General features: G+C 38.3%; 2 protein-coding genes across 8 annotated transcripts in view; both read left to right on the top strand.

The window, feature by feature from the left end:
- The window catches only part of LOC124633437 (lethal(2) giant larvae protein), a 48,570-nt gene extending 22,222 nt beyond the window's left edge, over window positions 1–26,348 (top strand). For 3 of the 7 annotated variants that reach the window (XM_047168655.1, XM_047168654.1, XM_047168653.1), the window contains exons 3-25: window positions 5,302–5,479; window positions 7,580–7,826; window positions 8,142–8,329; window positions 8,861–9,040; window positions 9,437–9,525; window positions 9,811–9,930; window positions 10,225–10,387; window positions 11,173–11,362; window positions 13,130–13,247; window positions 13,394–13,495; window positions 13,573–13,677; window positions 16,889–17,048; window positions 17,565–17,704; window positions 18,250–18,400; window positions 18,638–18,843; window positions 19,528–19,668; window positions 20,201–20,364; window positions 20,733–20,826; window positions 21,240–21,335; window positions 21,722–21,850; window positions 23,250–23,367; window positions 24,174–24,217; window positions 24,626–26,348. In XM_047168655.1, coding sequence (XP_047024611.1) covers window positions 5,302–5,479; window positions 7,580–7,826; window positions 8,142–8,329; window positions 8,861–9,040; window positions 9,437–9,525; window positions 9,811–9,930; window positions 10,225–10,387; window positions 11,173–11,362; window positions 13,130–13,247; window positions 13,394–13,495; window positions 13,573–13,677; window positions 16,889–17,048; window positions 17,565–17,704; window positions 18,250–18,400; window positions 18,638–18,843; window positions 19,528–19,668; window positions 20,201–20,364; window positions 20,733–20,826; window positions 21,240–21,335; window positions 21,722–21,850; window positions 23,250–23,367; window positions 24,174–24,217; window positions 24,626–24,748 — 3,246 coding nt within the window. In that variant the 3' untranslated portion in view covers window positions 24,749–26,348. Of the gene's footprint in view, window positions 1–5,301; window positions 5,480–7,579; window positions 7,827–8,141; window positions 8,330–8,860; window positions 9,041–9,436; window positions 9,526–9,810; window positions 9,931–10,224; window positions 10,388–11,172; window positions 11,363–13,129; window positions 13,248–13,393; window positions 13,496–13,572; window positions 13,678–16,888; window positions 17,049–17,564; window positions 17,705–18,249; window positions 18,401–18,637; window positions 18,844–19,527; window positions 19,669–20,200; window positions 20,365–20,732; window positions 20,827–21,239; window positions 21,336–21,721; window positions 21,851–23,249; window positions 23,368–24,173; window positions 24,218–24,545 lie in introns of all 7 variants that reach the window. The other 4 variants (XM_047168658.1, XM_047168656.1, XM_047168659.1 and 1 more) reach the window with 3 other exon arrangements.
- On the top strand, window positions 13,867–16,058 carry LOC124633441. The gene is made up of 2 exons (XM_047168665.1): window positions 13,867–14,237; window positions 15,155–16,058. Exons 1-2 carry the CDS (start codon window positions 14,155–14,157, stop codon window positions 16,035–16,037), a joined length of 966 nt encoding a protein of 321 aa, XP_047024621.1. The 5' UTR covers window positions 13,867–14,154; the 3' UTR covers window positions 16,038–16,058.
- Window positions 26,349–26,736: the final 388 nt, after the last annotated feature.

Raw genomic sequence — 26,736 nt, 5'->3', positions numbered from 1 at the left:
ATATTCCCAAGAAAGCCAATTACTGACACCTCGGAATCATCAAATCATGTTGACTGAAAGTCCGACTTTGAATGTTTGTTTTCCAAATATCGTCTGGTAACACGAACATCACGAATATCTAAATAAACTAGCTCTTATCCGGAACAGAGTGATTCATGCGACATTATATAAATATTCCGGGCGTTAATTTATATTTACGCTATCGGCACTCCCGCGTTTACTGTCAAGGCCGCTGTTAGGGTCAGCACCTTTGACTATTTAATCACGATATGAACATAATTACTGCTTCAGCAGGTTATCAACTATCCCCTAAATGATAACGTGACATCTTCAAGGAAATCCCTTAAATCTTAGATGAACCTTTCGAAAAACTATTCTAAAGAGACTGTTACTCTAACCATTCGAAAGAAAAAAGGTTACAAATTCTTAGTCTTTTTGTAATGCTCCTCAATGGGCAATTAGTAATACTCTCGGGACAGCCGTGGCCCCTTATCCGATCGTTTTAAAGTAGCCTCCTAATTACTTCTGCAGTCTTTTTTTTTTATTTTTGTTTGTCTGCTAACTAAGCAACAGCGAGTAGTGCTGTAGTGTACTCAATTATTCTGTTACACTAACGTACTAAGAAGCAGTGTCTTATTATAGACTTATTAAATGCACAGTTTACCTATTTGCTACATACTGATTTGAAATCCCATTAATATTTGAGGTATATACTACTCTACTATCTGTTTCTGGTTTTGTGCCAATCAGGACACATAAGGCAAACACTCGTTGTTTATTGTAACAGAAAATCCACTTATGATATCTGAATCTTGCCAAAAATGTGATTGCGGAAGGACCAAATGTAGAGCGTTACAAACTAAAACAAAAAAATCGACAAAAAGTCCAACACTAGTGTTAATTCGTCCTCATAAAATGACGTCATTTGGCACGAAAGCCGCAGCTGGTATAATGGCACAGTGACATCATTGCAAGGTGCGTAGGCATATCAGTGCAATTTTATGTGAACAATCGCATTACTTCCAGTTAACCGCGGCTAATGTGATATGTAAGTTTACGAGCGAATTGTTCCTCGTAAACTGTGTGTCGGATCTCAAGTACTTGATCATCAAGTGCAGTTATGCCTAGATCTGGGTCTTGACTACGTTTTATTACTGCACCACCTGCACGTTGATTGTCTGATGAACGAGGAATGAAATCTTCTACTGTATCGGATCTTTCTTGATTACGCAGTCTGTTCATTCGTTTTGGTTGAAACTTTTTTAACTGGCATGGTTTGAGCTTTGTATGTTTTATACGTAACTACTTCACAAGATACAATTACTGTAATTGACTTTAACAATTTCTTTGACGTAAAAGTATCAAATTCCTGTATTCAACGTCAATGACATAAGTATCCAGCTCATCAAGCTAAGCCAACAGATAAACTCCCCAAATTACCCGTGTCCTGAGTGGCGTGTAATGACCACAGATATACAAACACACGCTCTAATTGCCCCACATGGTTGGCACATTGATTAAATTCCTCACCCATCATGAATATGAATGAACAATGTCATTTACATTCAAGTGATTATCCGTAATTGATCGATGAGTGACGCTCGTTATTAAATTATGAGCATCGGCTTGTATTATGACATTACAGTAATTTAATAGCCAGTGGGATGTGGATCGGTCCCTTGAGGAGTATTGACGCTTCCTAGCCATAGACACCTGCTTTATAAACATACATTCCTGTGGAAGTGAAGGTCGTTCCCAGAAGACAGTGTCAATAACACGTCACTTCCATTGATTGATATTCTACATAGCTCTTCCTCAGCGGATGTTTAAGGAATGAGGTTATATTAACCTCCGTTCAAACCCGTCGGAAGATTCGCGTAGGACCCTTAGTGTTGTACATTTGTAAACACACAATCATGCTTTCTTTTGACAAATAAGTCCCTTGCAATAACAGTTTCGCTCAAACAAAGATTATCAAAACCCCTTATAAAGCTACATGGAACCTACAAAGCGAATCTCGAATCTCGGAACATCTAAAACAACATCACGTTCATGAGGCGTTGCACGGCACCAAAAAAGCAAGATTTGAGCGATCACCGTGTTAGATCAACATTCCCAACAAGAATGGTCTTTCGTACATTGTAATAATGCCCATGGTTTGAGCTTTGTATCCTTTTAGTTGGTATGAAAGGCAAGCTAGACCCCATAACGGTGAAAACTGCAAAGGCGCTCAAGGTTTTGATTTTTGATCGTAGGAAGATACCTTTCGGCTAACTTTTTAGCTTCTGTCTCAAATGTATCTTGAGCGTCGCAGATGTCAATGTCAAAAACTGCATGATCTCTTGGTTGAAAGCATTTTTATGAAATCCATAATAAACCCTAGATGATGTGTAAGAAAACATGTACACATAGTATCATACATTTCGCAAGCATAAACGTTGTTGCTAGTTTGAGAATCACGGTTGTTATAAACCGGTTCAGTAAAGCTATCTATCGAACTTTGTGAGTGCACGTGCACCAAGCACAAGCGAGTACTGTTGTGCAAGCGGTCAAAACGCAGACAATAGACGGTGGACCCTGTTGTTCTGACTTCTGACCACGTTCAGAACACTGTTGCTATTGATTGCTATAGAAATATGAGTACATATGGTTACGAAATGCCGTAAGACTTGTTTACTTTAGAACGAAGCAGTATTCTCATGCCCGCGGCAATCGTTCATTAGTGGCTCTCCAAACACAGCTGTCATAGCTAATGCGTAAAATTTTCATTAATAAACAGAGACGGGAAAATTCCCACACAAGGAAACTATGCTGGTTCAACAAACATGACTGTTCTTAGAAAAAACCATATGTTTTTAACGAAGATGACAGAATAGTTGTGTGATAGATAACTACGGTTTTGAGGTCGACGGTCACGCCGACTGCCATCAGGAATGCGACAACATTCCGCATTGGCACCCATCGAACTGTGAACTTTTGTTATACTACATCGTTTGCAGTGCGAAAACGCACTGTGACTGTATACACATAGAGTATAATTTTCTATAGCCCATGTCTCTACTTAAAATAGAAATAAATTAGAACTGCACTATTAATAAATGTTGTCTATTAAGAAACGTTATGTTTACTTATTGTTTTTGATGATTCATTCGATAATGTGAACTTCAAACCGTTAATTGGTTTTGCTAGTGTTGTGATTCATCGATATTAATATTTATGTCTAAATGTTTGACAGCCGTGTCAGGAGGCGTCACTCCGTATGCCATTACTATTGTATACAGTCGCTTAAACTTTCACGTGGCCCGAATATACTTTAATGATGGGTTGCTACCTTCATGATAAATAGTCAAATATACAACAAAAGCGGTAATTACAGTTTAAGCTCTTTTGATTTTCGACAATAAAATGTGATGATACATTATGTATGTATGTAGAATCGTTCTCTTTACAATAATGTTCTAACCGTCTGACAGCCAGTTATAAAATTCTATAGATATCTCATACCGATGGCAAGCTCGATAGAAGCCTTTCAAAAATTAAATGGCAAGTTTCGAGAAAATTGCTCCCAAAATACACGCCTAAAATATCACTTTTACAAAGAAAACCTTTTTGCCTAATGGCAGATTTAATACGAATTTTCCTTGAATACCTGTCTGTCGATCATTTAGCACGTTCCATTACACAGGTTTTATAGGAGTTTTGCGTCCGTGTGTGTAATAGGAATTATTATAAGCACACACACTAGTGTATACGCTATAAGTGAATTGATCGTACGTGATTAATTTAAAATCGTTGATATTTGCTACGTTCCAACACTGCATGGCTACTTCGTTGAACCTGTGACAACAATATATAAAATAACATGATGCTTACTGATTTATTTTTGTTGTTATTTATTTTAAAATGACATTCGAAGTACCATTTTGTAATGCTTTACTTTTATTGCCACCAATAGTGTATTTTCATCATGTTTTACAAATAAAGCCTTTTAAAAAGATCTATGGAAGCTGCTTGAATCTTAAGTGGACGTTTAACTTCATTTACCCATTAAACCTATTACAAAATTAACGTTTTTTGCTCCCAGCAAGATGCAACAAGCTCTCGATGTAACTATACCCATGCAATTTACAAACACATAGACACGCGACACGTTTGTCCGTCCGTGTGAGTTCCCACGACCCTTTTCATAGCCAATAACTAAGTGTCATTAATTTTTATCGTCATCGTTTTGATAATAGACAAGTGTTTCTAATTATATGTTAGAACTTGGACATAAAGAGTTAGGTAAAACGCGATGACATCAAAAATAATAATGTAAATACAGATTGAATTGTTATGTATGACTCATTTTTTGTTGATAATTTGTTGTTCTCTAGTGCGGAAACCTGTTACCGTTGCATTGTAATTTGCACAAAATTCCATAGAAAAAGCTATAGAGTGCAGAATCATGCAACTAATAAACTTAGTCGTAAAAAGAAATACCATATTTTCTTTCGCAAAGGTCTCGGCAACAGTTCCCAGAAGCTAGTACTACATAACAAGTACTAGCATGAGTCAGACATCTTTGCACGTTCTCTGACGTCAGCCATTGTATTCGAGGTGTCAAAACGGCAACAAAAAGCCCATTCTATCACTTAATTACCTGCTTATTCACATTTGTCGGTAGTTCATGTCCTACAAATTGGCAATCCTTGGGATAACTTGGGTTTATAGTCTGATGATATTTTTATTCCGGGTAACCATGTAGTACCTAGTAACAAGATGATGAACAATAGTTATTTTTAAATTAAGGATAATACACATACTTGAAGATAAATTAGTTTTTTCCTGACAAATTCACGAGTGACTAAGATGCAATTGCACGCATTGCATCGTTATGAATAAGCATGACTGCATTTACCCGCTACTCGTCTCGCTTGTTCAATATAAAGAAAATGTCACGTGAATACTGAGTCCAAAATAAACAAGCGTTGCGTCCCAACCAAAACAAACATCAGTAATCAACTAATTCGAATATGCTTAAGAAATCAAATCATCATTTCTAATGAGACATATTTCTTTAAATAAGTCTCACCGCTCTCTGTCAGCTGATATTCAGAAACCTGCTCTCCTACTTAGATATGCATACATATCACAACTTTTTTAATCACAATAGCAAATTTTTACATTAAAAGTACAAACCTGCCTTACGACATTATGACTTAAGAAAGTTACTCTGTCGAATTTTAAGAATCCCAATACAACGGAACAAATAGATCCTTAAATACCAAGTCTAACCAACTATATCATCTTTGTCCACAGACAGTACAACACGGCTTTCCTCACAGAGCATCAGCGCTAGCATGGGACCCCCTCCTCAGGGTGGTAGCGCTTGGCACAGCCACCGGCGCCCTGAAGGTCTACGGAAGACCAGGCGTCGAGCTCTATGGACAGCACACAAACTCAGACTCTAGCGTCACACAGATACACTTTATTCCCGGTAAGTAAAGAAACGGATGCACACTTATACTCCATTCAAAATAACATTAGAAATTTAAGTAAACCTTTTTTACTGTTTGTTCAACCGATTTTGACTTCTATTGCGTTAGTAGTATGATTAATAGCGGCTGCAGTAAATACTTGGTATTGTAACCACTATTTTGCTTTCAATTCCGTTCTTTTGTCTACAGAATAGAAGTCAAAATCGGTTGAACAAACAGTAAAAAAGGTTTACTTAAATTTCTAATGTTATTTTGAATGGAGTATAAGTACCACGAAGGAGTAAAGAAAAAATAAATAAAACAGCTTTGCAAAATTGATTTGCATTTTATCGTCAGCTGAAAGATGTCCACTGCTGGGCAAAGGCCTATCCCCAAGGTTCGCCAAATCGCTCTATCTTCGGTAACCCGTATCCACTGCTTCCCGGCGAAATTGGCCAGATCGTCCGTCCGTCTAGTAGTCCATTTTGTGGTATTTATACTTTATCAAGTCAAGTTACGCACGAAAATATTACAAGTGTGCCAATGATGCAATATGCAAGATATCTGTATCATGCAGGAAATAAATTGATATTCCTTTAATAAAGGTCTTGATCTACATAATTAATTTCCCATGTGTCACATAGTTACCAAGAACGCACTAAATCTTAAGATCAGGGTCGTATATTTATAGAATTTAAGCATAAAATAACTTTAATACTTGCCTGAGAGATCAATACGGTAAGGCTCCTTACACCTCACCAAAGAAGATTTGGGGATATTTTAGTTTTGCTCACGGACTTCTTAAAAATGGATATATTCTGGAAATTATGTGTCACATTAATTGGCTGGTAAAAATACTGTATCATATTAATTAAGCACTGGCTAATCAGCAGCAGTTGGCTGAGAAATGCTAAATAAATAATTTTAGTAAATGTAATGTTAGGCATGTAAATAATTTTAAGGTGGGCCCAGGAATGCTTTTATTAGATTAATGATGACTAATTACAATGTGTTGTTATGCCCCTATCTTATGAGTACATCGACATTATGACTGATAAGCATTCAAATAAAATGCTACATGATACATAATTAAATTCAAACAGGTGCATTTAACTCCATAAAAACATCACAGTAATTTCTAAGAAACCATAAACAGTCTTATTAATTTCCAGTTTATTCGTCTTAAAATATAAACAGATAGAAATAAACAGTTCGTTAGGGATCCAGACTCCAGTGCGGTGTAGCTGCGCCCACGCATACGGTTTATTATGAAACGTTTAGTCACGCCCAGTGACTTTGATAACGTAGTATTTTTGGATATTATTCATCTGTGGCATACTTACGCCCTTTTTAGTTCATGGTATGCGAATATCAGACGTAATAGTATATTAACCGCTTTCATTATGGAATGGAAATTAATACCATTTATTTGAAACTATACTATACACTATTAAATTAACATACCTACGTATTTGGATAGACCTCAATAACTTTAAACATGGACATCCCTACTATTCGTTTATCAGAATAAGTTTCGACATTGAAACATAACTCTCGATGGCCAAATACTAGATAAAATATATGATTATGGAGTTTCAATTTTGGGAATGTATGTACCACAATCTATATTATACACATACTACCAATATGTGTAATCATCGATATTTGACTTCAGCCAATTTTATCGATAAGATAAAATAGGGCGGTGCTGATAAGAAAGCAATGAACTTACCATACATTTATGAAATAACTGAACCTGGTAATAATAATAACCTATCCTAAAGTTTGCTAATCTTTAAGTTACCGATTAGCAATATGATATTGCTGAAAAATTATCGTTATTTTATCAGGCGTTAGCAACTCCTAAATATAATATTTAGATGCCCGGAGCAAAATCCTATCTGAGATTGTTTAACATGTAATTCTGAACAAACCTAATTTATTTTGATCGGACACAATGAACAATGCGCCGAATTCAAATAATAAAACTAAGCTATCTGTGTGCAATTTCAAATACAGGTTTCACACGCATTTTTTTCACCTCTGAAAGAGTTAGTTGCCCTAGTCCTAGTTGTATGAACTCATGCACATTATAAAACCAAGCTCTACTTTCTTTCCAGGCACAGGCCGACTAGTATCACTATCAGACGACAACAGCCTCCACTTATGGGAGATAAACGAGAAATCCCTCGTGGAGCTGAAGACATACATATTCGAAGGCAAGAATAAGAAGATATCGTCCCTATGCGTCGAGTCTACGGGGAAGCACCTGTTGATCGGTACTGAGGGAGGGAACATATACAACCTGGACCTTAACACGTTCGCCGTCACCGAAGATGTGATATATCAGGATGTTGTTATGCAGAAGTGAGTGTGTTTTTCTAAAATTATTTTTTAAGATCATCCATCAATTCAAAATCGAACAATTTGAAAAATGAATTAAACTTTAACCACCTTAATATGCTGACTTTAGTGATAGGTTTAAACCATCCTCATCTCGAACAAACTTTTTAAAACAATGGCATGCGTTTAGGTAAAGATTATCGAAATTCAGTAAATTCCCTGGTAATTGTAGAAGATAATTCTAAACAGCTATAGCATTTTAATACTGACAGTTTATTCTATAAGTAAAGATTCTACAAAAAATTATGATCTCACTAACACATGAACTCTCACTTCCAGTTGTCCAGAAGACTTCAAAGTGAACCCCGGCGCAGTGGAAGCTCTCTGCGAGCACCCGAAGGTCCCGTCGCGACTGCTCATAGGCTACAACCGAGGCCTCGTCGTGTTATGGGACCGTTTGGCCGCGGCGCCAACGCACACATTCGTCTCCAACCAGCAGCTGGAGAGCTTGTGTTGGAATGATGAAGGTAATAAAATCTTATTTATTTATTAGCTACTCCAACGACTTTTCACTAGTAAATGGTATATGGAAGACTAATTAGTGGTATAGTTCTTGACAAACTTTTTGCTGTCACGAAACATTGTGCGAGTCGCTGCGCTGAATCCAATTTTAGGTACCAGCAGAGGTCGTTTTAAGCGCTATTGAGTTTTGCGAGAACTTTAACGATAAGAAAAAAAATCTGTACCTTAGACGTTTGGCATATGCGTCACCAGATAAAGAAGCGATAAAATTGCTTTTTCAACCCATATTTTTCAAAAAAATATATTTTAAAAATATTGTGTTTTGCTTCTTGCTGGCTCAGCTACTTTGGACCTTGTAAATACCACATGGAATACATTGAAAGAAGAAGAAGAAAATAAATTTCATTGCGCAACAATAAAACAAACATTCTACCTAAGTTGAAAATAATTACCGGAAACAAACATTAAACCTACTTTTTCCCCATCCAAACTTAAATATTTTTACCCACCAATGTAACACAAACTCTTCCCCCCAGGCGAGCACTTCACATCGTCCCACAACGACGGGTCCTACGTAACATGGGAGGTGGCCGGAGCCAACAGCGACCGGCCTCTGAAGGAACCCATCACGCCGTACGGACCCTACCCCTGCAAGGCCATCAACAAGATCTTGAACAGGACCAGCGTTGATGGCGATGAGATCACTATTTATGCGGGTAAGATGACAATTTTATCTTTATGAACATTAGGTTTTACATAAAAAGCCCGTGTAAACTTCTTCCCGGACCTTTGTAACATTGAGCTTATATCATCCGGGGTTACTTTATAAATGAAAGGAAATGCACAATATTTATTCAATTTGTAAATATGTAATCATTAGGTGCATTTGTATATAAGTAATCATTGAAAGCATTTTTAATCAAATAGGTAACCTACTTAGACGTCAGAAATCAGAAATTTTATTTGCTAGAAACATGGTATGGCATTCTATATCATTATATTCTATATCGTCTATATAATTTAGTTAATTTTAAAAAAATATGTACATCCTGGCTATCTCAAATGGAATTTCTTCAAAACTGAAACTTATCATCAAGACATTTTGTTTACAGGTGGTATGCCACGAGCTTCATACTCCGACAAATACACAGTCACAGTACAACAGGGAGAGAAACACGTCGCATTCGATTTTACTAGCCGAGTAAGTTATCGATTCTCTTAACAGCAATAAATCCATTCTTACAATCGATACTTTTATGACAATTTTAAAGCCCGGTTTCACAGTTTTCAGTTATCTGATGGTATATGCTGTCTGCCAGGGAAAGGATGCTTATATTTCTTTCAAATATTGCTATCCGACACCTGTGAAACCAAAAGTTTATCTGTCAGATAAGTTCCTAATTTATATATTAGGACCTTTATCAGTAACCGGTGACACTGTCCATAAGTATTGCTTCGTTTAATTTTATTTTCATATTATCACTAGGTAATCGATTTCTTCACAACGACCCCGGTGCCTCCGGACGGCGTGCCGCTACAGGAGGACCGGCCCGACACTCCCGCGCAGATGCAGTTGCAAACCGTCAACCAAGTCGCCGCTGCTTTGGTAAGTTTACAATAACATAATGTTACTCATTGAATAATTCTTATTGAAAGAGATTCTTGCCAATAAATTGAGAAAAATATATTGGACCTAAATTTTCCCCACCATCGATATCTTTCACGTAGGCATAGATTTCTCATATTATAATTGCATCGAACTAGCCATTTTTTTCAACAAATAAAAAATTATATCTATACTATAGTAACATGCTGTGCGAAAGCAATAAAAAACTAAGTAGTCTTATTCAAAATTTATATTTACAAACAAATAACATTTTGCTCTTCCCTTCGTCCCCAGGTTGTATTAGCAGAAGAAGAGTTAGTAGTAATAGACCTATGCGACGATCGCTGGCGTCCTCTCCGCCTACCGTACCTCGTGTCTATTCACGCGTCCGCCGTCACTACCGCACAGTTGGTCGACAATGTTGCATCCAATGTTTATGAGAATATCGTCGCTGCTGGTGAGAGATCTTATTTGTTTAAATGTTGATTTAAAATGAGAGAAATTGTGTAATATACAAACAACTGTGTTTTTGTTTCTGATAAAACTGGACGAGTATATTTTATATAGGAATCATGTCGGGTGTATGGTACGGTACAATAAACAAGAAATGAAATCCAACTAGAAAGGATCATGCGTATGTACCCTATAAAAGTAAAGCTATGCCATATGAAAGCTCTTGACGGTGGCTTCAGTACAAATGCTACCAAGATTACCTTTGTAATATTTTAATGTACTCCACCTGCAGTTTTACATCGGGTGCTCAAAAGCATACGCACAAAATACGATAAAACCATAAAATACTTAACTTCAGAATACTCATCATCATCCTCCGAGCCTTTTCCCAAACTATGTTGGGGTCGGCTTCCAGTCTAACCGGATTCAGCTGAGTACCATTGCTTTACAAGAAGCGACTGCCTATCTGACCTCCTCAACCCAGATACCCGGGCAACCCGATACCCCTTGGTTAGACTGGTGTCAGACTTACTGGCTTCTGACTACCCGTAACGACTGCCAAGGATGTTCAATGCCAGCCGGGACCTACAGTTTAACGTGCCATCCGAAACACAGTCATTGGTGTCTAAGATATACTTAGAAAGTACATACAAACTTGAAAAGTTGCATTGGTACTTGCCTGACCTGGAATCGAACCCGCGCCCTCCTACTCGAGAGGTCGGTTCTTTGCCCACTAGGCCACCACGACTATAACTTCAGAATACTAAATCTGTTATTTATCATACCCAGGTCAACAGCAAAGCGAAAACGTCTACTCTGAAAGCGCATGGCCGATCTCCGGCGGCGTCGCGGAGACTCCCGAGCACGCGGAGCGACAACTGCTACTCACGGGGCACGAAGACGGCTCCGTGAGGTTCTGGGACGTTAGCGGAGTCGCCATGACTCCTCTCTACAAGTATACTACGGCACAGCTGTTCAGGTGACCGACATTTTATTTATATACTTTTTATATTGATGATATAAGAGGTGATCATAAAAATAGTGGTGTAAAAGCTAGTTAAATAATAATTATCGTAGCAAACTAACACTTAAAGTCAACTTTTAAATATTTGAAAAAGCTATTTTTAAAGATTTCGAGTTTAGAATTTATAAGTGCAATCAAATTTTTCTAGAGGTAAATAATGGTTTACATAGCCTGCTAAAAGTCATTCATGGCTTGCAATGAAGGCCTCGACACATAGAGGCCATATGGGATAACCTTATACTAAAATACCCATTTATACATACAAGCTGTTGATTTGCATCCGTGCCATATTCAAGGACGTAATTATGCTAATGATTCTCGACCCAAATCAATAAAAAAATTGGTACGTAATTTTTTTTCTTTAATTTTTTTTCGGAATTCCGTAAATGTCATCTAGCCTTATTTAAACTTGTCGCGTATGTTACTGGCGTTAAAACCGTGCTGCACCCTCACACAAACGCAAACACAAAGCATTCGTAACGATCACTCATAAATTTCATTCATAAAATTGGATTACTTCGAAAATACCACGACATTACAATGACAAAAAAAGCAGTGCATATTAGTTATTTCCCATCTACTGTAATTCCAATCGATTATTTATGTATTGTATGTCCTCCTCCTGAACTATGGCACAAATGCAAATCAACACCTTGTATAGAGAATGTTTTGGAAAATAGACGCAAAAGTAGCCATTATTCCAGAGAAAAAAGATTGATGTCTCTTAAAGATATGAGTCTAAGCCAATGTTCACCGACAACATAAACGTGGGCTTTTTCTGAAAACAACTGTTTGCTTTGAAACTTGGAGCTTTCGATTAACTTGGGCCTTAACGAGTTTATAATCCAATATGTGAATGGTAATTTTAATCCAACATGTGAATGGTAATTTTAACGGTAATCTTTCTTTGATGAGTCATGTAAACTTTTTCTAAGTCTTCATCCTAATGCCCTCTGTGTGACGTCGCCTTTACCGTTCGCTAACAATTTGTTCCTCTGCTTATTGCTTGCTCATTACGAAGTGGGCTCAAACGGTCGACCACAAGGTAACAGTTAATGTTGTTAGCATGAAAAATTATTTTATTGCCAGCTGCATGAGTTTTTATTCATACATTTTTTTGTTATGGCAACTTTATGCCGTCATAAGTCATTCTTCAGTAATGCACGCAGAATGGAAGGAAATATTAATCACTTTTTTTTGTTCGTCTTATAAACTGTTACCTTCCTAATTTAATTTGTAGCGTCTCATTTTGCAATGATTTGCCAAAAATATACATAGAATAAAAACATTTAAATGTCTATCATATTCAACATATTCCGTCTTACCACAAAAACTTTTTAACGTCAGTTTAAGACTTGTCTAAAAAAATGTCAAATTATGACGTTGACATATGGTTCATTTTGGAGCCACAATCTTTTTAGACGAGTGTAAATCAGGTGTTTAAGTTTTTGTAGTAAGGCCAATTGTGTTTACCATAAGCTGAAATTACCTTGAATGAACTCACGTATTTTCATGAAACCCATCATGTTTATTCCCCCATATATTTTTGTTAACCAATCTACCGTGTGGTCCCCCCGATAAGGCCACTAATACTAACACATAAAATCAGTAACTTATTTAAATATGCGTTATTTATTTACCCTGGCAACATTATGACCAGCCAGAGACAACATCATTTTGTATTACATACATTTTTATAATGTTTTTTTTTTGTATAAATAGTGGTGAAGAAATAGGCGAGAACAATGACAGTCAGACCGACGAAGAGGAATGGCCTCCTTTCAGACGAGTGGGAACTTTCGACCCCTATAGTGACGATCCAAGACTTGCTGTCAAACGGGTAAGAAATACATACAAAATACAAATACATTTATTTATTTTATTAAATAGAACGGTCGAAGCCAATTTACACTATTTAACTTACACATAAAACAAGAAACATTTTCTTCATAAATTGGAAACTTTTCATGGTATAATTTTCATCAGGTAATCCTATGCCCACTTTCCGGAATGCTGACAATCGGTGGTGCCGCTGGTCACATTGTTATCGCGAGCCTCAAGACCTCATCAAACACTGCTGAAGTTAAGGTAACTATTATAAAAAATAATTATTTAATAATTGAAGTTAAATTATTGATTTATTAAATGGTATTATTCTGTTCCAGTCTGTGACAGTGAACATCGTATCAGATCGCGACGGCTTTGTGTGGAAGGGACACGATCAGCTGACTTTAAGATCAGGATCACTAACATTCCCACAAGGATATCAGGTGAGTGACGAAGTAACAATTCCAATCCTACGCTTGAGGAAATCCCCGCCAATCTTATAAAGATACTGTAGACCTACTTACAAAGATATAAAACTACTTCTTACAAAAGTCAGAGCATAAGGGTTCATACGCACTATGCGGGTAGCCGCATTACGGCTAGCCGCGCGGCTGACCGCAGGATGCGGTTGCGAATGCGGCCAGCCGGATCACGGGCAGCCGCATTCGCAACCGCAACGTGCGGTTGAAGAACCGTTGCGATTTGCGATCATGTCGATCCATTTCAAAGATGGACGTGGAAAAAGTTGCACGTAATGTGTGTAAATGTAGTAAATTTACACACGTTACGTAAAGAAGAAAAAACAAAAAAAGAAGTACTGGGTGCATCCTTATTTGCAAACACGAGATGAGAGCAACCATTTTGCAATATTTTTCGAAGAAGTAAAAAAATATGAAGATAAGTTTTTCGGATTTACTAGAATGAGCATAAAAACGTTTGAAGAATTATTGACACAATTTCGCAATAGTATTAAACCGGATGTAAAGTTAATAATAGTGCTACGGTAAGTAAAATAAATATTTATAATTCAATTTTTATTAAAATAATGTAGGTACACATTTCAAGCATCATCGTCAGTGATGGAATTAAAAAGTTCCAGATAATCACTCTCCTGAGAATTTTCGGAAATTGGCGATTGAGCATTCGTCGGATTCCTATAATCACTCTCCTGAGATTTTTCGGAAATTGGCGATTGTGCATTCGTCGGATTCCTCACAATTTCTTGAGACGTGTCTCGTCCAAACTCCGAAGACTGCACAGGCTGCGTGTAAACATTACTTCCTGAAAACTGTGCCGTTTGATATCCATGATGGGTATTACCTCGTCCAACCTCCGAGAAGTTTGTACGGTGAGAATAGGGACTATTACCAGAATAATGTGACATTTGATAACCCCGGTAAGAATTAGGCCTTGGATAATCAATGTTCGAATAATTGAAAATCTGCGCATCTTTAATTACCTTTAAAATATCTAATTTACTTTGCAATTGCATATGTTCTGGAATTTTTTTAAATTCCTTTACTAGAGACAAGAAAAAGAGGCGATCCGCGTCATCTTCAACACTCTTTCTTTCTAAATTTCTATTTAAGGCCCCGACTAACTCTCTACCGATAAGATCATCACTATTATTTTTCTTGTTTCTCTTTGGTGCCCATGAAGTATTTGATGGAAGTGTTTCTTCATTTTGCATAGCTGTGTTACCATCTTCATTTTCTGTAGTTACATTCCCCGTTGTGCTATTGACAGTTACAGTATCTTTTAAAAATAACAAACTATCGTAGAAAACATATGAAGTCTTTTTTTTTGCCGCTGATCCGCTCTTAGTCTCTTTCGCTTTATGGGCCTTCACAAAACAGTCGCGAATATTTCTCCATTTTTTTTGAATACTCAAACCTAAAAAAAAAAAAAACATTGTTTCAGATATTTGGCGTCAGGCTGTTCATTCGCAGAATTGCATTATATGTTTAAGATTGGAATTAGTACTATCGCCGAAATAGTTCGAGAAGTATGTGCAGCTATATGGTTTTGCTTAAAAAATATATGCCTACCACAACCAACCAAAGATATGTGGCTTCAAATTGCAAATGGTTTCTCTACTAGAGCACATTTTCCGAACTGTATAGGTGCTTGTGACGGAAAACATATTAGAATTATAGCACCTAACAATAGTGGATCAATGTGCTTCAATTATAAAGGATATTTTTCTTTGGTATTGCTAGCAATTTGTGACAGCAACTACAAATTTGTGATGATTGATGTTGGAGCATATGGAAGATTCGGTGACTCAGCAATATTTCAAAACTCAAACTTTTATAAAAAAATTCAAGAGAACCGCTTGAACATTCCTGAACCAGCACCTATTTCAGGAAACAATGCAACTTGTTTCCCCTTCGTTTTTGTAGGAGACGAGGCATTTGCTTTAAGTACGTGCATGATGCGCCCTTATCCGAGAAATAATTTAAATATTACAAAAAGAACATTCAATTATAGACTTTGTGTGGCTAGACGTTACATTGAATGTACTTTTGGCATACTTGCGAATAAGTGGCGCATTTTTCACAGACCAATTAATGTTCACATCGATTTAGTTAGTGATATTATTAAGTCTGCTTGCATTTTACACAACTTTGTAAGAGACAGAGACGGATATTCTTTTAGAGACTCATTAAGTAATCCACTAACTGAAACTATTACTCGAGATAACGTGCGAAGAAACAATAGAACTGCTTTCGGATATCGAGAATCATTTGCAGAATATTTTATGCATGAAGGGAGAGTAGAATGGCAGGATAATTACATTTAAATAAAATACCTATTTTGATAATTACCTAGTTTTTGTTTTTCCTCCTTTGTCAATTCCGTACCGTGATAAATATGCACTAACTCTTCCCATGCTCTTTGTTTTAATATTCTATCAGAATACTCTGGTTATTTGGTGTTCCAAATTGCTGGCCGACTCTGGATTTCGATGATAAATTTTTCGGTATCGAATTCCATTTTACCAGACGTACCACGTGCGTACCACGTACTCACTCAATGGCGGGCAGCCGCAGACTGAACCGCACAGTGCGTATAGCAACCGTCCGGCTGGCCGTCACTCGGGCCGCAGCCCTCCGAGCGACCGGAGCGGTCTGCGGGTAGCCGCATCGCAGTGCGCATAGAAATGAATATTACGTACATAATTGTGCTTGCGGTCAGCCGGACGGCTAGCCGCAATGCGGCTACCCGCATAGTGCGTATGAGCCCTAAGACTCAGGCTTTCTCCGGTTGTAAATACTACTGTGAGGGGGCGGAGACGAGATGTTTGATAAACAAAATTCAGTTGGTTGATAAACTGCTCCGCTCAGCTCCATTTTAGTGGAGTCTGAACTAATCACAAGTGAGGTCTATGATCCTTTACGGGGCGACGAGCCGCGCATAGTTTAAACGTGCCTTGAAGGGTGATAGTAGTGTGCCTAATCCGGGGTGCCGCACGATCTCCCGCTACGCGTGCTCGGCGTGTCCGCAAAAACTTCACTGCATGTTCCGTAAAGAATTGTAAGCTGTATGCAATTAAACTGGAAACTGACCCCATCAAAGTTGGGAAAAGGCTTGGCAGATAATGTTCTACAAAGAATTTTTTAATGTTAACGTTACGACTTATACGTTCTCCAGGCGAGCTCGGTGCTGCAGCTGGTCCCCCCGGCGGCGGTGACGGCGCTGGCGGCGCAGTGGGAGTGGGGCGTGGTGTGCGGCGGCACGGCGCACGGGCTGGCGCTGCTGGACGCGCTGGCCTGCCGCCCGCTGCTGCACAAGTGCACGCTCAACCCGCACGGTAACAACACTCTATATGAACTTCCTAAACTTAGGTACAGGCGGAATGGAGTGCTGGACTCTTACCAGCTAGTAACCGTCGCTGTGTCTCCCTGCACGTGCGCGCAGGGCCGCGGGAATCTGAATTCTTCCACACCTCATCTCCTGCACAGGTCGTGAAGTTTTGAGCTACCCCGTGCATCGCGTCAGGGGCTCGCGCCGACTCCCGTCCGATGTGGACGGGGACTTCCCCATCATCCGTACATGAGGGCAGAAGAAGGCGTTGCCTGCCCTTCTTCTCACTTATGCTCGGTGCCCTTTTTTCGGCCGGAATTGGGAGCCAAGATCTCCTTGTGTCTCAGTATAACTGTAACCTTCTAAAAACCAGACTCAATTTGTATTGTAAAACTGCTGGACATCCCATATGTATTACCCAAACATACCCTTGAATACTTTGATCTTCCAGTCAAGGAGGCAGACTTTTGAATCATCCAAAAGAAGAAAATCGATGTAACAATCCCTTTTATCTTTATAACAGATCATTCCGGTGCTGGCGACACGCCAATTTCAAGAAGAAAGTCGTTCAAGAAGTCCCTGAGGGAGTCGTTCAGAAGACTGCGGAAAGGAAGGTCACAGCGGCGACAGACTACCACGTCGAGCCCCACTTCACCCACACAAGTGAGTACACATAATTACACACATGCTTTTAAATAGCACAGATTACTACACTTGGCAGAAAAATTCCAATACCGATTGTTATAATAGCTCTTACACAAGCCTATGCAACAACGCCATGAAGAATCTCATGGGCATCATCAGCATGTCCACAGCTCTAATTTACTTGTGTCATCACCCTTATTGGTTCTTTATATATACCTACAGTGTCCCCCATGTACAGTGTATACCCTTATTTACTCCTACATACTCTGTTATATACTACCCCTATGTCCTCTTAAGTAATCTCCATAAATATATGCACTCTCATGTATTCCCATAATAAACTCTCTTGTGTACTACTACTATGTCCCATTTATTTACTTCCTCGGTCGCGTGTATAGTTACCGGCACGGATATTGAGCTCTCGGCGGAAGAGTGGGGATCGCTTTGCGCACTGCACACATAAGGCAATAAACCAATAAATCGCTTCTGCGCAGGTGAAGGTCAGGGCTCAATATCCCTGCCGATAACTATATCAGTAAAATCATATTGTTTCTTCCTTACAGCCAATCCCGAAAAAGCCCACAGACAAGGCGGCATCAGACACGGACGCGGAATTAAAGCCCGTAGAGCGGGCGATCGAAGCGAGACCTACGGATGACGGGTTCGGCTCTATGGTGCGCTGTCTATACTTCGCTAGGACATTCCTTATTAACAGTATGTATTACTTATTATTTTAGTTTCACGCAGTGCCTTCTTATTATTTAGTCATTGTTATAGTAGGTATTGATAAGAATCCCTGTAGGCTATAAATGTTTCATGCAAATAAGTAAGGTAATGTGAAAAATGTGTACCACAATTTTTTTTTATAGTCATATGTTTCACTTCGACAAGAACTGTGCACCATTAAAAATTCATCAATTTAGACTTTCATAAACTTCTACCTTTCTCCAGCACAAAACTCAACACCAACCCTATGGGCGGGCACAAACAACGGCACAGTGTACGCGTTCACGATAACCGTCCCCAACACGAACAAGAGGAAAGACGAGCCCGTCACCTGCCAGCTCGCCAAGGAGATACAGCTCAAGCACCGCGCCCCCGTCATCGGCATCACCGTGCTCGACGGAGCTGCCGTGCCGCTGCCTGAGCCGCTAGAGGTAACTATATCTGTGTATACAGCCCGGCACCTGCCAGCTCGCCAAGGAGATACAGCTCAAGCACCGCGCCCCCGTCATCGGCATCACCGTGCTCGACGGAGCTGCCGTGCCGCTGCCTGAGCCGCTAGAGGTAACTATATCTGTGTATACAGCCCGGCACCTGCCAGCTCGCCAAGGAGATACAGCTCAAGCACCGCGCCCCCGTCATCGGCATCACCGTGCTCGACGGAGCTGCCGTGCCGCTGCCTGAGCCGCTAGAGGTAACTATATCTGTGTATACAGCCCGGCACCTGCCAGCTCGCCAAGGAGATACAGCTCAAGCACCGGCCTAGAAGTAAGAAAGAGTATTTGTGTCAAACTTAATGACGGTTTAAAGCATGTAACGCAAAACAGCCCGGAGCCTAGAAGATGGTGATAGATACACCCGCATCGGAGAGCACGTAAATATCGGTCCTGCGCCTGATCTCTCTCTGGTGGTGTCGGATTGCCGTCCCATCGGGCGCAGAGAGTGAAGGAATAGTGAGTGCACCTGTGTCCAAGCAAATGTTCGTGCACTATAATATGTCCTGCGCAGCTGGCTGACATTCTTATATGAGAATAGCCACTACGGCCTTGGACGTATGTTTATAAATGTTGAATGTAAAAATATTCCTGTAACTTAATAAAAATGTTTTTTACCGTCAGGTTGAGCGCGGCGTGTCGCCGCTGCCGGAGAGCGGCACGCAGCGCGTGGTGATCACGTCGGAGGAGCAGTTCAAGGTGTTCACGCTGCCGTCGCTCAAGCCGCACAACAAGTACAAGCTCACCGCGCACGAGGGCGCCAGGGTATGTGTACTGGGGCAACGAGTTACTACTTATACAATAAATCTGCAGAGGAGGGAGAGATCTTTAAATACCCTCGACTTTGGAAGAAGTTGGTGACGCCACGATTATGGGGTTTCGAAAGGTGATTCCCGGCTACCACAGGCGAGGGATTGTGGGCGTTTAATTATAATTCTAGGTGGTTCGCCGTCTGTCTGCCTTTTATTCCATGCACAATCCTCAAAAATAAAGACATACAGGATTATTTGGAGCACATCGCCAACCTTCCAGAACTACGTTAATAAAATCACAAAAAATACTTCTTTTTCTATGATTTTTTAAAATTTATGACATTTTAGATTTTCATACAAAAATAAAAATATTTAAACTGAATGAATGCTGTAATGTCAGGTAATATTACAGCATTAATTCAGTTTGAATATATTTTTTTAATAGAGCAAAAGTTACTGTTCATGATGTAAATAACACACTCTTGAGACGATACCGACATACAAATGACCTATATTCCAAAAATAACCGTCACTCCGTTCCCCAGGTCCGTCGCACAGCGTTCGCGTGGTTCGAGTGTCCCGGAGCAGCAGGCGGGCTGCACCGCGAGTGGTGCCTGCTGTGCCTCACCAACCTCGGCGACTGCCTCGTGCTCAGCCCCGAGCTGCGCCGACAGCTCAACGCCGCCGCCGTGCGCAAGGAGGACATCAAGTCAGTGGATATTGAACTTTACTATAATACCAGTAGGGTCTATTTTGCCTTGTAATATAAGGTCAAGTTAAAATAAAATGTCATAATAATGGTTTTGGGCCAAGACGGTTGTTCTCATACTAAGGAGATCAGCTGTGCAGGACATGCTATTGTGGACAGGCTTTTGCGCAGACACAGGTGCACTCACTATTCCTTCACTCTCATAGCCTGATGGGACAGGAGAGGGATCAGACGCAGATCTGATATTTACGCACTCTCCGATATAATGTAAGATGTAATAATCGTTAATGTGATTTCTGATATTTTGCGTGCTGTTCTGTGCAATGTAATATGTCTTTAACGTAATTTAAATATATGTATTGTTCCAGTGGCATTTCAAGTTTATGCTTCTCGAAACGAGGCGAAGCTCTCTACTTGCATTCTTCGTCGGAATTACAACGGATCACTTTATCTGCTACTAAGGTATGACTGGACTTCTCTCCCTTTGTATACTGCCATACAATATGATGTCAATTTGTATATTACAAAAATAACATTTCTTTGCGAATTTGAACCTTATTCAAAATCAAAAATCAAAATCAAATTGTTTTTATTTCAAATAGGCCTTTGCAGGCTCTTATGAAACGTCAAATTAATTGCACGGTTCCAAAAAGTTGGTCTCATGGAGAAGAGCCGGCAAGAAACTCCATAGACACTCTTTTAAAAAGTAATATTTTCACAAATATTCTATTACATAACAATATTAAGCCGATAAAATAATACAATGCAACTGAAAGGTAAACAGTAAATCAAAACAATCCAAAGAGATATTGAGTTGATAATAGCGTAATTCCTAGTAAAAGTATGGCAGGTAATGGTATGATAATGGTATGCAGGTGACGATAGCACAGTGCCACATAATTCTGTCGCCGTGGGCGGCCGCGCTGCGTGGTGCAGTAGAAGAACCGCCGCTAACGAATGGCGAACACAAGGTTTGTGCTTAAATATAAAATACAAAACTTTTCTATCCTTACACTAACTTTTGAGTTAAAGTTAAGTTCGGAAAATATCAAAAGGCAGGATTGCATAGTTTGTTCCAAAGTGATAAAATGAGTAATATAAAATGAGTGAAGAGTGAAGTGATGATGAGTGACTTTATAACAATATCTCAACTTCCAATAATCTTAACCAACGACATAAACGTCAGTTTTCTTACTATGTTTTTTTTTTTTTTATACGAAAACAGTTATTTTAAGAGAAACGGAAGTTTATGTTGTCAGTGAACTTAAGCCTTAGTTGCCCCTCGTTCTCAAGTAGATCACACAAAACAATTGTTTATTTATTTAATTAGATATTATTTAATTTTGTTTAACCACAGGAGGAGTCATCAGAAGCGCCTCACGACGTGACAGCGGCGTCGGCCGACATCACAGTAGACTCCGTACGCGACCACACGCAAGCACCGCCCGACAACCAAGCTGCGCCCGAACTTAATATTAACTTACAGGTAAAACTGCTTTACATTGACTTAATTAATTAAATTCCAGCAAAAGAAGACCATATGCTCACATCTTCTTATTTACAATATTGATACAGCAAAACTTTTTGTAGATGTTTTAACTCACAAAAGATAAGATGATACTTGTTTGTGTTAATGTTCTTGTACATTGTATGACGTATGACTCAGCGACTTGGTCACTACTGAATGTTCCCAAGACTTTGTAGAAGTGGTACAGTAGTTATACTTCGGCCGTTCAGAGAATGCGTTCCTGACACCTATCAGTTAGTCACGACTAGTGATGGGCACAACATAACACTGAGTTCGTTACCGTTCCTTCAAAATGAACCGCCGCATTATTTTAAGATTATTTTCGTTTTAAATTGGCGGAATCATTTGTTTTATATTTTAGTTATTTAAGTGGAAACCAAAAAAAGGTAATATTCATATAATAAAATTGTTTTATTTATTCTTTGTTACAAGTACATTGAATTGAATGTGCGAACAGAATATTAATCAGACTCCGATTTGCTTGAGGAGGTGGTGTCTTCATCATCATCTTCGCCTACATGTATAATTATATTATTATCAATAACAGAATCAATCCTGATATCTCGGTCTAACAAAAGCCGGGTAATCAAATAAAAACAGATCGAAAACACTTGAAAAACGTGGTCTATGCGCACGAAACGACAACGGACGACTGTTTTAGCGTCACAAAATGGCGGCCCATAACGCCATTTGGGGTTACCATTTTTAATCTAAGTATAAAAATGCGGTTTGGTCATAGTTTTATTTTTATATTTCATAAACGTTATAATTAAGTCTTATAGTCCATTATTTTCCAATTCTTAAAAAGAAAATCAAAACGTATTATTTTATATTATAACTGTATAAGAACAGATTACGATACTTGCCTGTTATTTTTAGCACAGCACTACAAAATATAAACCGCTGACATAACCTTGTAATAGCGCAGTATAGATTTAGAAAAATATTGTTTACCAAGTTATTTGACACTCAGTTTGGCACAAAATTATAACATTCATTGATTATTGATATAATAATGTTGTTTTAATGCTCCTCAATTGTTAAAACGGTAAACAACCAGCAAAAATATTTTTATCGTAACTGCAACGCCATTGCAAAGTTACGTCGTCAGTTCAATCGCGACGTGTCAGGAACGCATTCTCTGAATGGCCGAACTATAGGTGACCAACTTTACGGCTACTGCAATAACCAACAGTTGAACAAGCATCCACGTATATCAGGAGACAGGAAGGCATACCTTTAACTTTTAACTCAGCAATAAGAATAGAAGTATATAATAAGCCCATAATTTATTTCGCCATAAAACAGTATGAAAGAGTTGGAACTATTATACTAAACACTCTATCCCCTAAAACAGAACTCGCAAGTAAACACATCGTCTATGGTAGTGAAGACTACCACGCGCACCACGGTCAGCGATACCAACGGTGACGGTACAACCACCACCACCACTACCAACAGCACCAGCGAGAACAGTGAGTATGACGTCATCGTGATTACGTCACTAGATGAGTAGGTTAGGGTTCAGGCAGAATTAGTAGGAAAAAAAGTAGTGATAAGTCATTATATAGTTGTTGAATGATGTTTGATCAAAAGTCGATTCAATTGTTTATTGTTTTTTTAAATAATTATGTAGAAGAAATCGAGTCACAGTTTTTATCGTTTGCATCTGAAATAAGACGTTCAAGATGAAAGAAATAGATAGGATATCCTGCTCTTTGAAAATAGAAAAACTCAAAATATTAAATTCCAAAAATAGTAACAGCAAGAGTGGAGAATTATATTTAAGTAGAATTTCAATCTTACCTCATAATTAAACATTTCATATTTGACAGTAGTATCAATCTTGTAGGTTATACCATTATACACATTTTTATCCACAGGATTTAAGTTCCCCACCAATAAAAATATAATTTGCATGAAGCGAGACATACGCTATGAATTGGCTTACTTTGTATCCAAATTATGATGTTTATAAAGCAAAGCTTTTGCATTACGCGCAAAATAATATTTTTATTGTTTCTATAATTATTATTTGTTACTGAAAATAACAATTTCCCAGTTATTTTATTTAATGTCGAGCCTGTCGAACAATATTATAATTTCAACTTAGCTTAGTTTCAATCACAAAAGAAATTGTTTGTTTTCTACCAAAGCGCTACTTGTTAAAATTTACCAATAAAATGTTAAGATTTAAATCGCTTCATACACCATTTTATATGTTTATGTTTCATGTTTATCCGTTTGTATGTTTGACGGGCGCTTTGTGTTTTGTTTGTAGTCCTAGAGCACAGTCGCGAGGAAGGAGTCATCACGCGCATCGAGGTACCCCACACTTTGCTTTCATAGTACCTTATGTACAACTATACTTATCTACCTTGCATGAACGCCCTACTCCCTCTATCAAGTATTTAGCTTCATACGCCTTTATTAATAACCTTATAGATTCTCTCGATCCTGAACTATCTCCTCTTAATTAACAACAAATAAAACTAATTTTAAATTGTGTATTAACCAACTAACTCGAAATATACGCAATGTTGTGGCGTCCGTTCGTGTGTTGTTCGTACAGGGGATCATTCACCATCATGACTAAATTGTAGTAAAACAAAATGAGAGTTGTAAACGAGCTCGTATTGGCAATAATCTGCAGTAGACCCTGGCAAACACGCGCGGCCGCCACGAGTTGCCGAGAAGAACGTGCGATGGTACTCATGAAGCGGTGTTACACAGACGGGCACAGTGACGGTCCCGGCCGGCACCGACCCCAAGCTGATCCTCGAGATGTTTGACCGCCAGCGCTCGCCGCTCGCCGTGCCCGTGCCGCCGCAGCCCGCCGCCGCCGAGACCAACTAACCGCGCACAACACCCAACTATGCACTACGCTGCCGGCCCCCATACCGGCTCTATATTCCGCCACTTGTCTATTCCAACCGTATCGTTCAACCGGTATTCAAACCACCGACCCCAGACGAAATACCGGCGCTTTTTATCATTTGACAAAAATTGTATTAAGAGTGACAACGTTTAGTTTTTAATACAACTAGTATAATTTGTAAACGTATTTATAGCGATAAATTTCCTTCTATGCCTAGACAGCTAAAGGTACTGCCATGAATTCATTTCTCCTTATTAACGAAAGTCAATTCGGTTAATCTAGGTATTCGAAAACTATCCAATTAGGAGCATTTCCTGTACATTTATGTATTATGTAATTCCTTCGTGTTTTTAAGGTCTATTTGCATTTTATTATGTTAACTTTAATATTATTTACTATCGGTTTATGTGGCTTGCGTGTTTATATTATGGCGACTACTTTGGATGTAATTTTCTTTGCAATGTTGTGTATTATTTAGTTAAAAATATATAAATAGATGCTTAATCTGTACTTAACAGTATCACGAGAATTTTCTATTAAATGAGATTATGTTAACTGCATTATTTAATTGTTCTTAGTTCTATTTTTAACATGGCAACCCGAGGTAATGCTTGCAAGCTTCAGTATGTAAACACAAGAGCTTCGTCGCGTAGGCATCCAGGCGACCAATCCATAACAAAATGTAACGAGTATGTTTATGTTAGTACAAAATCCGGAACGCCATAGCAACGTTTGTTGTAACCAGCAATACTACAATATAATTGTGGATTGTTTTAAGTAATTTATAGTTAAGAGAACAATGTGAAATTAATATTCTAATTTAGCTCGTTAAGTTAGTATTTCGAACATTCGGAGTGAATGTGATGTGCCTATTTATTTCTTTTTTATTATAATAAAGATTGTATCTAGGTGATAGCATTAGAAACATTTGACAATTAGTAACGACTAGATTATATTTTATTATGAATAGCATTTAGATTTTCCACAGCAAGTTGGAGTGAACATTTTTATTGCCAATTTTATATTAATATTATAGAAAAATTGTTGTATTACCTTGCAGTGTTTCACTTAAATTGAATTGTATATTCAGTAAATATTAATTTTAATAAATTATAATGTTGTACGAATGAAAAGTTTTATGCAATATTTTTTTAGCTTTTTAATCCTTTTATTTTTTAACCAGTTAGCAATTTTATTTTGTACCTTAATTGGAATATTCTGTTATGTTTTAAAAATCAATGGCAGCTAGTTATATCGGAATATGTTTGAGCACATCTTACTACACATCACAATTGTGATCTAAGGGGATTGATTATTGTTTTAGACATATATTTTATTCATAGATATAAGTTAATGTGCCTGTCTTTTGTTGGTAAATTGGGCCTCTTTCGGCCATATCAACAACCATAGTAACATTTACTGTAGGAAGCGTCAAGGGTACTCATATGGCGTCCAAAATGCTTCTATTTATAGTATATACAATTTTTCTCCTTATACTGTGGCATTTTAATAAACATTTGATACGAAATTAGCAATTTGTATCCAACATTCTTACAAGAAATAAAAGCTAAGACTATATGAAATGTAGTATTATTTATTACCCTTCTCCTCGACTACAAAATTATGTTGAAAAATAAGGTAGATGTGATGAAAGCAGAGACGCCCATAAAAGCTTGAGGCTTGTGTGGCTCAATAACACTCTCATAAATACATTCAGGTTGAATGCAGCTATTCACATTGCGGCATGTGAATAATATTGACACAAAAAAAAACTGATATACAAAGTTTATCAAGTCATTTGATTTGTCCTATTTTTTTAAGCAGTTAATATTAAAAAAAAAGCTCTTCAAAATAAATAATATGATGATTTGTACACAATGTACCTACTTACCGTCCAAGAATCGACATAGCACCATCATGAGACTTAGTTTTTTTCTCACTAATGCAATGACATACGTATATTTAT

Source organism: Helicoverpa zea, chromosome 9, assembly GCF_022581195.2.
Source record: "Helicoverpa zea isolate HzStark_Cry1AcR chromosome 9, ilHelZeax1.1, whole genome shotgun sequence".
NCBI classification, from domain to species: Eukaryota; Metazoa; Arthropoda; class Insecta; order Lepidoptera; family Noctuidae; genus Helicoverpa; species Helicoverpa zea.
The sequence above is the reverse complement of the archived record's forward strand: the minus strand, read 5'-3'. Positions and strand labels throughout refer to the sequence as shown.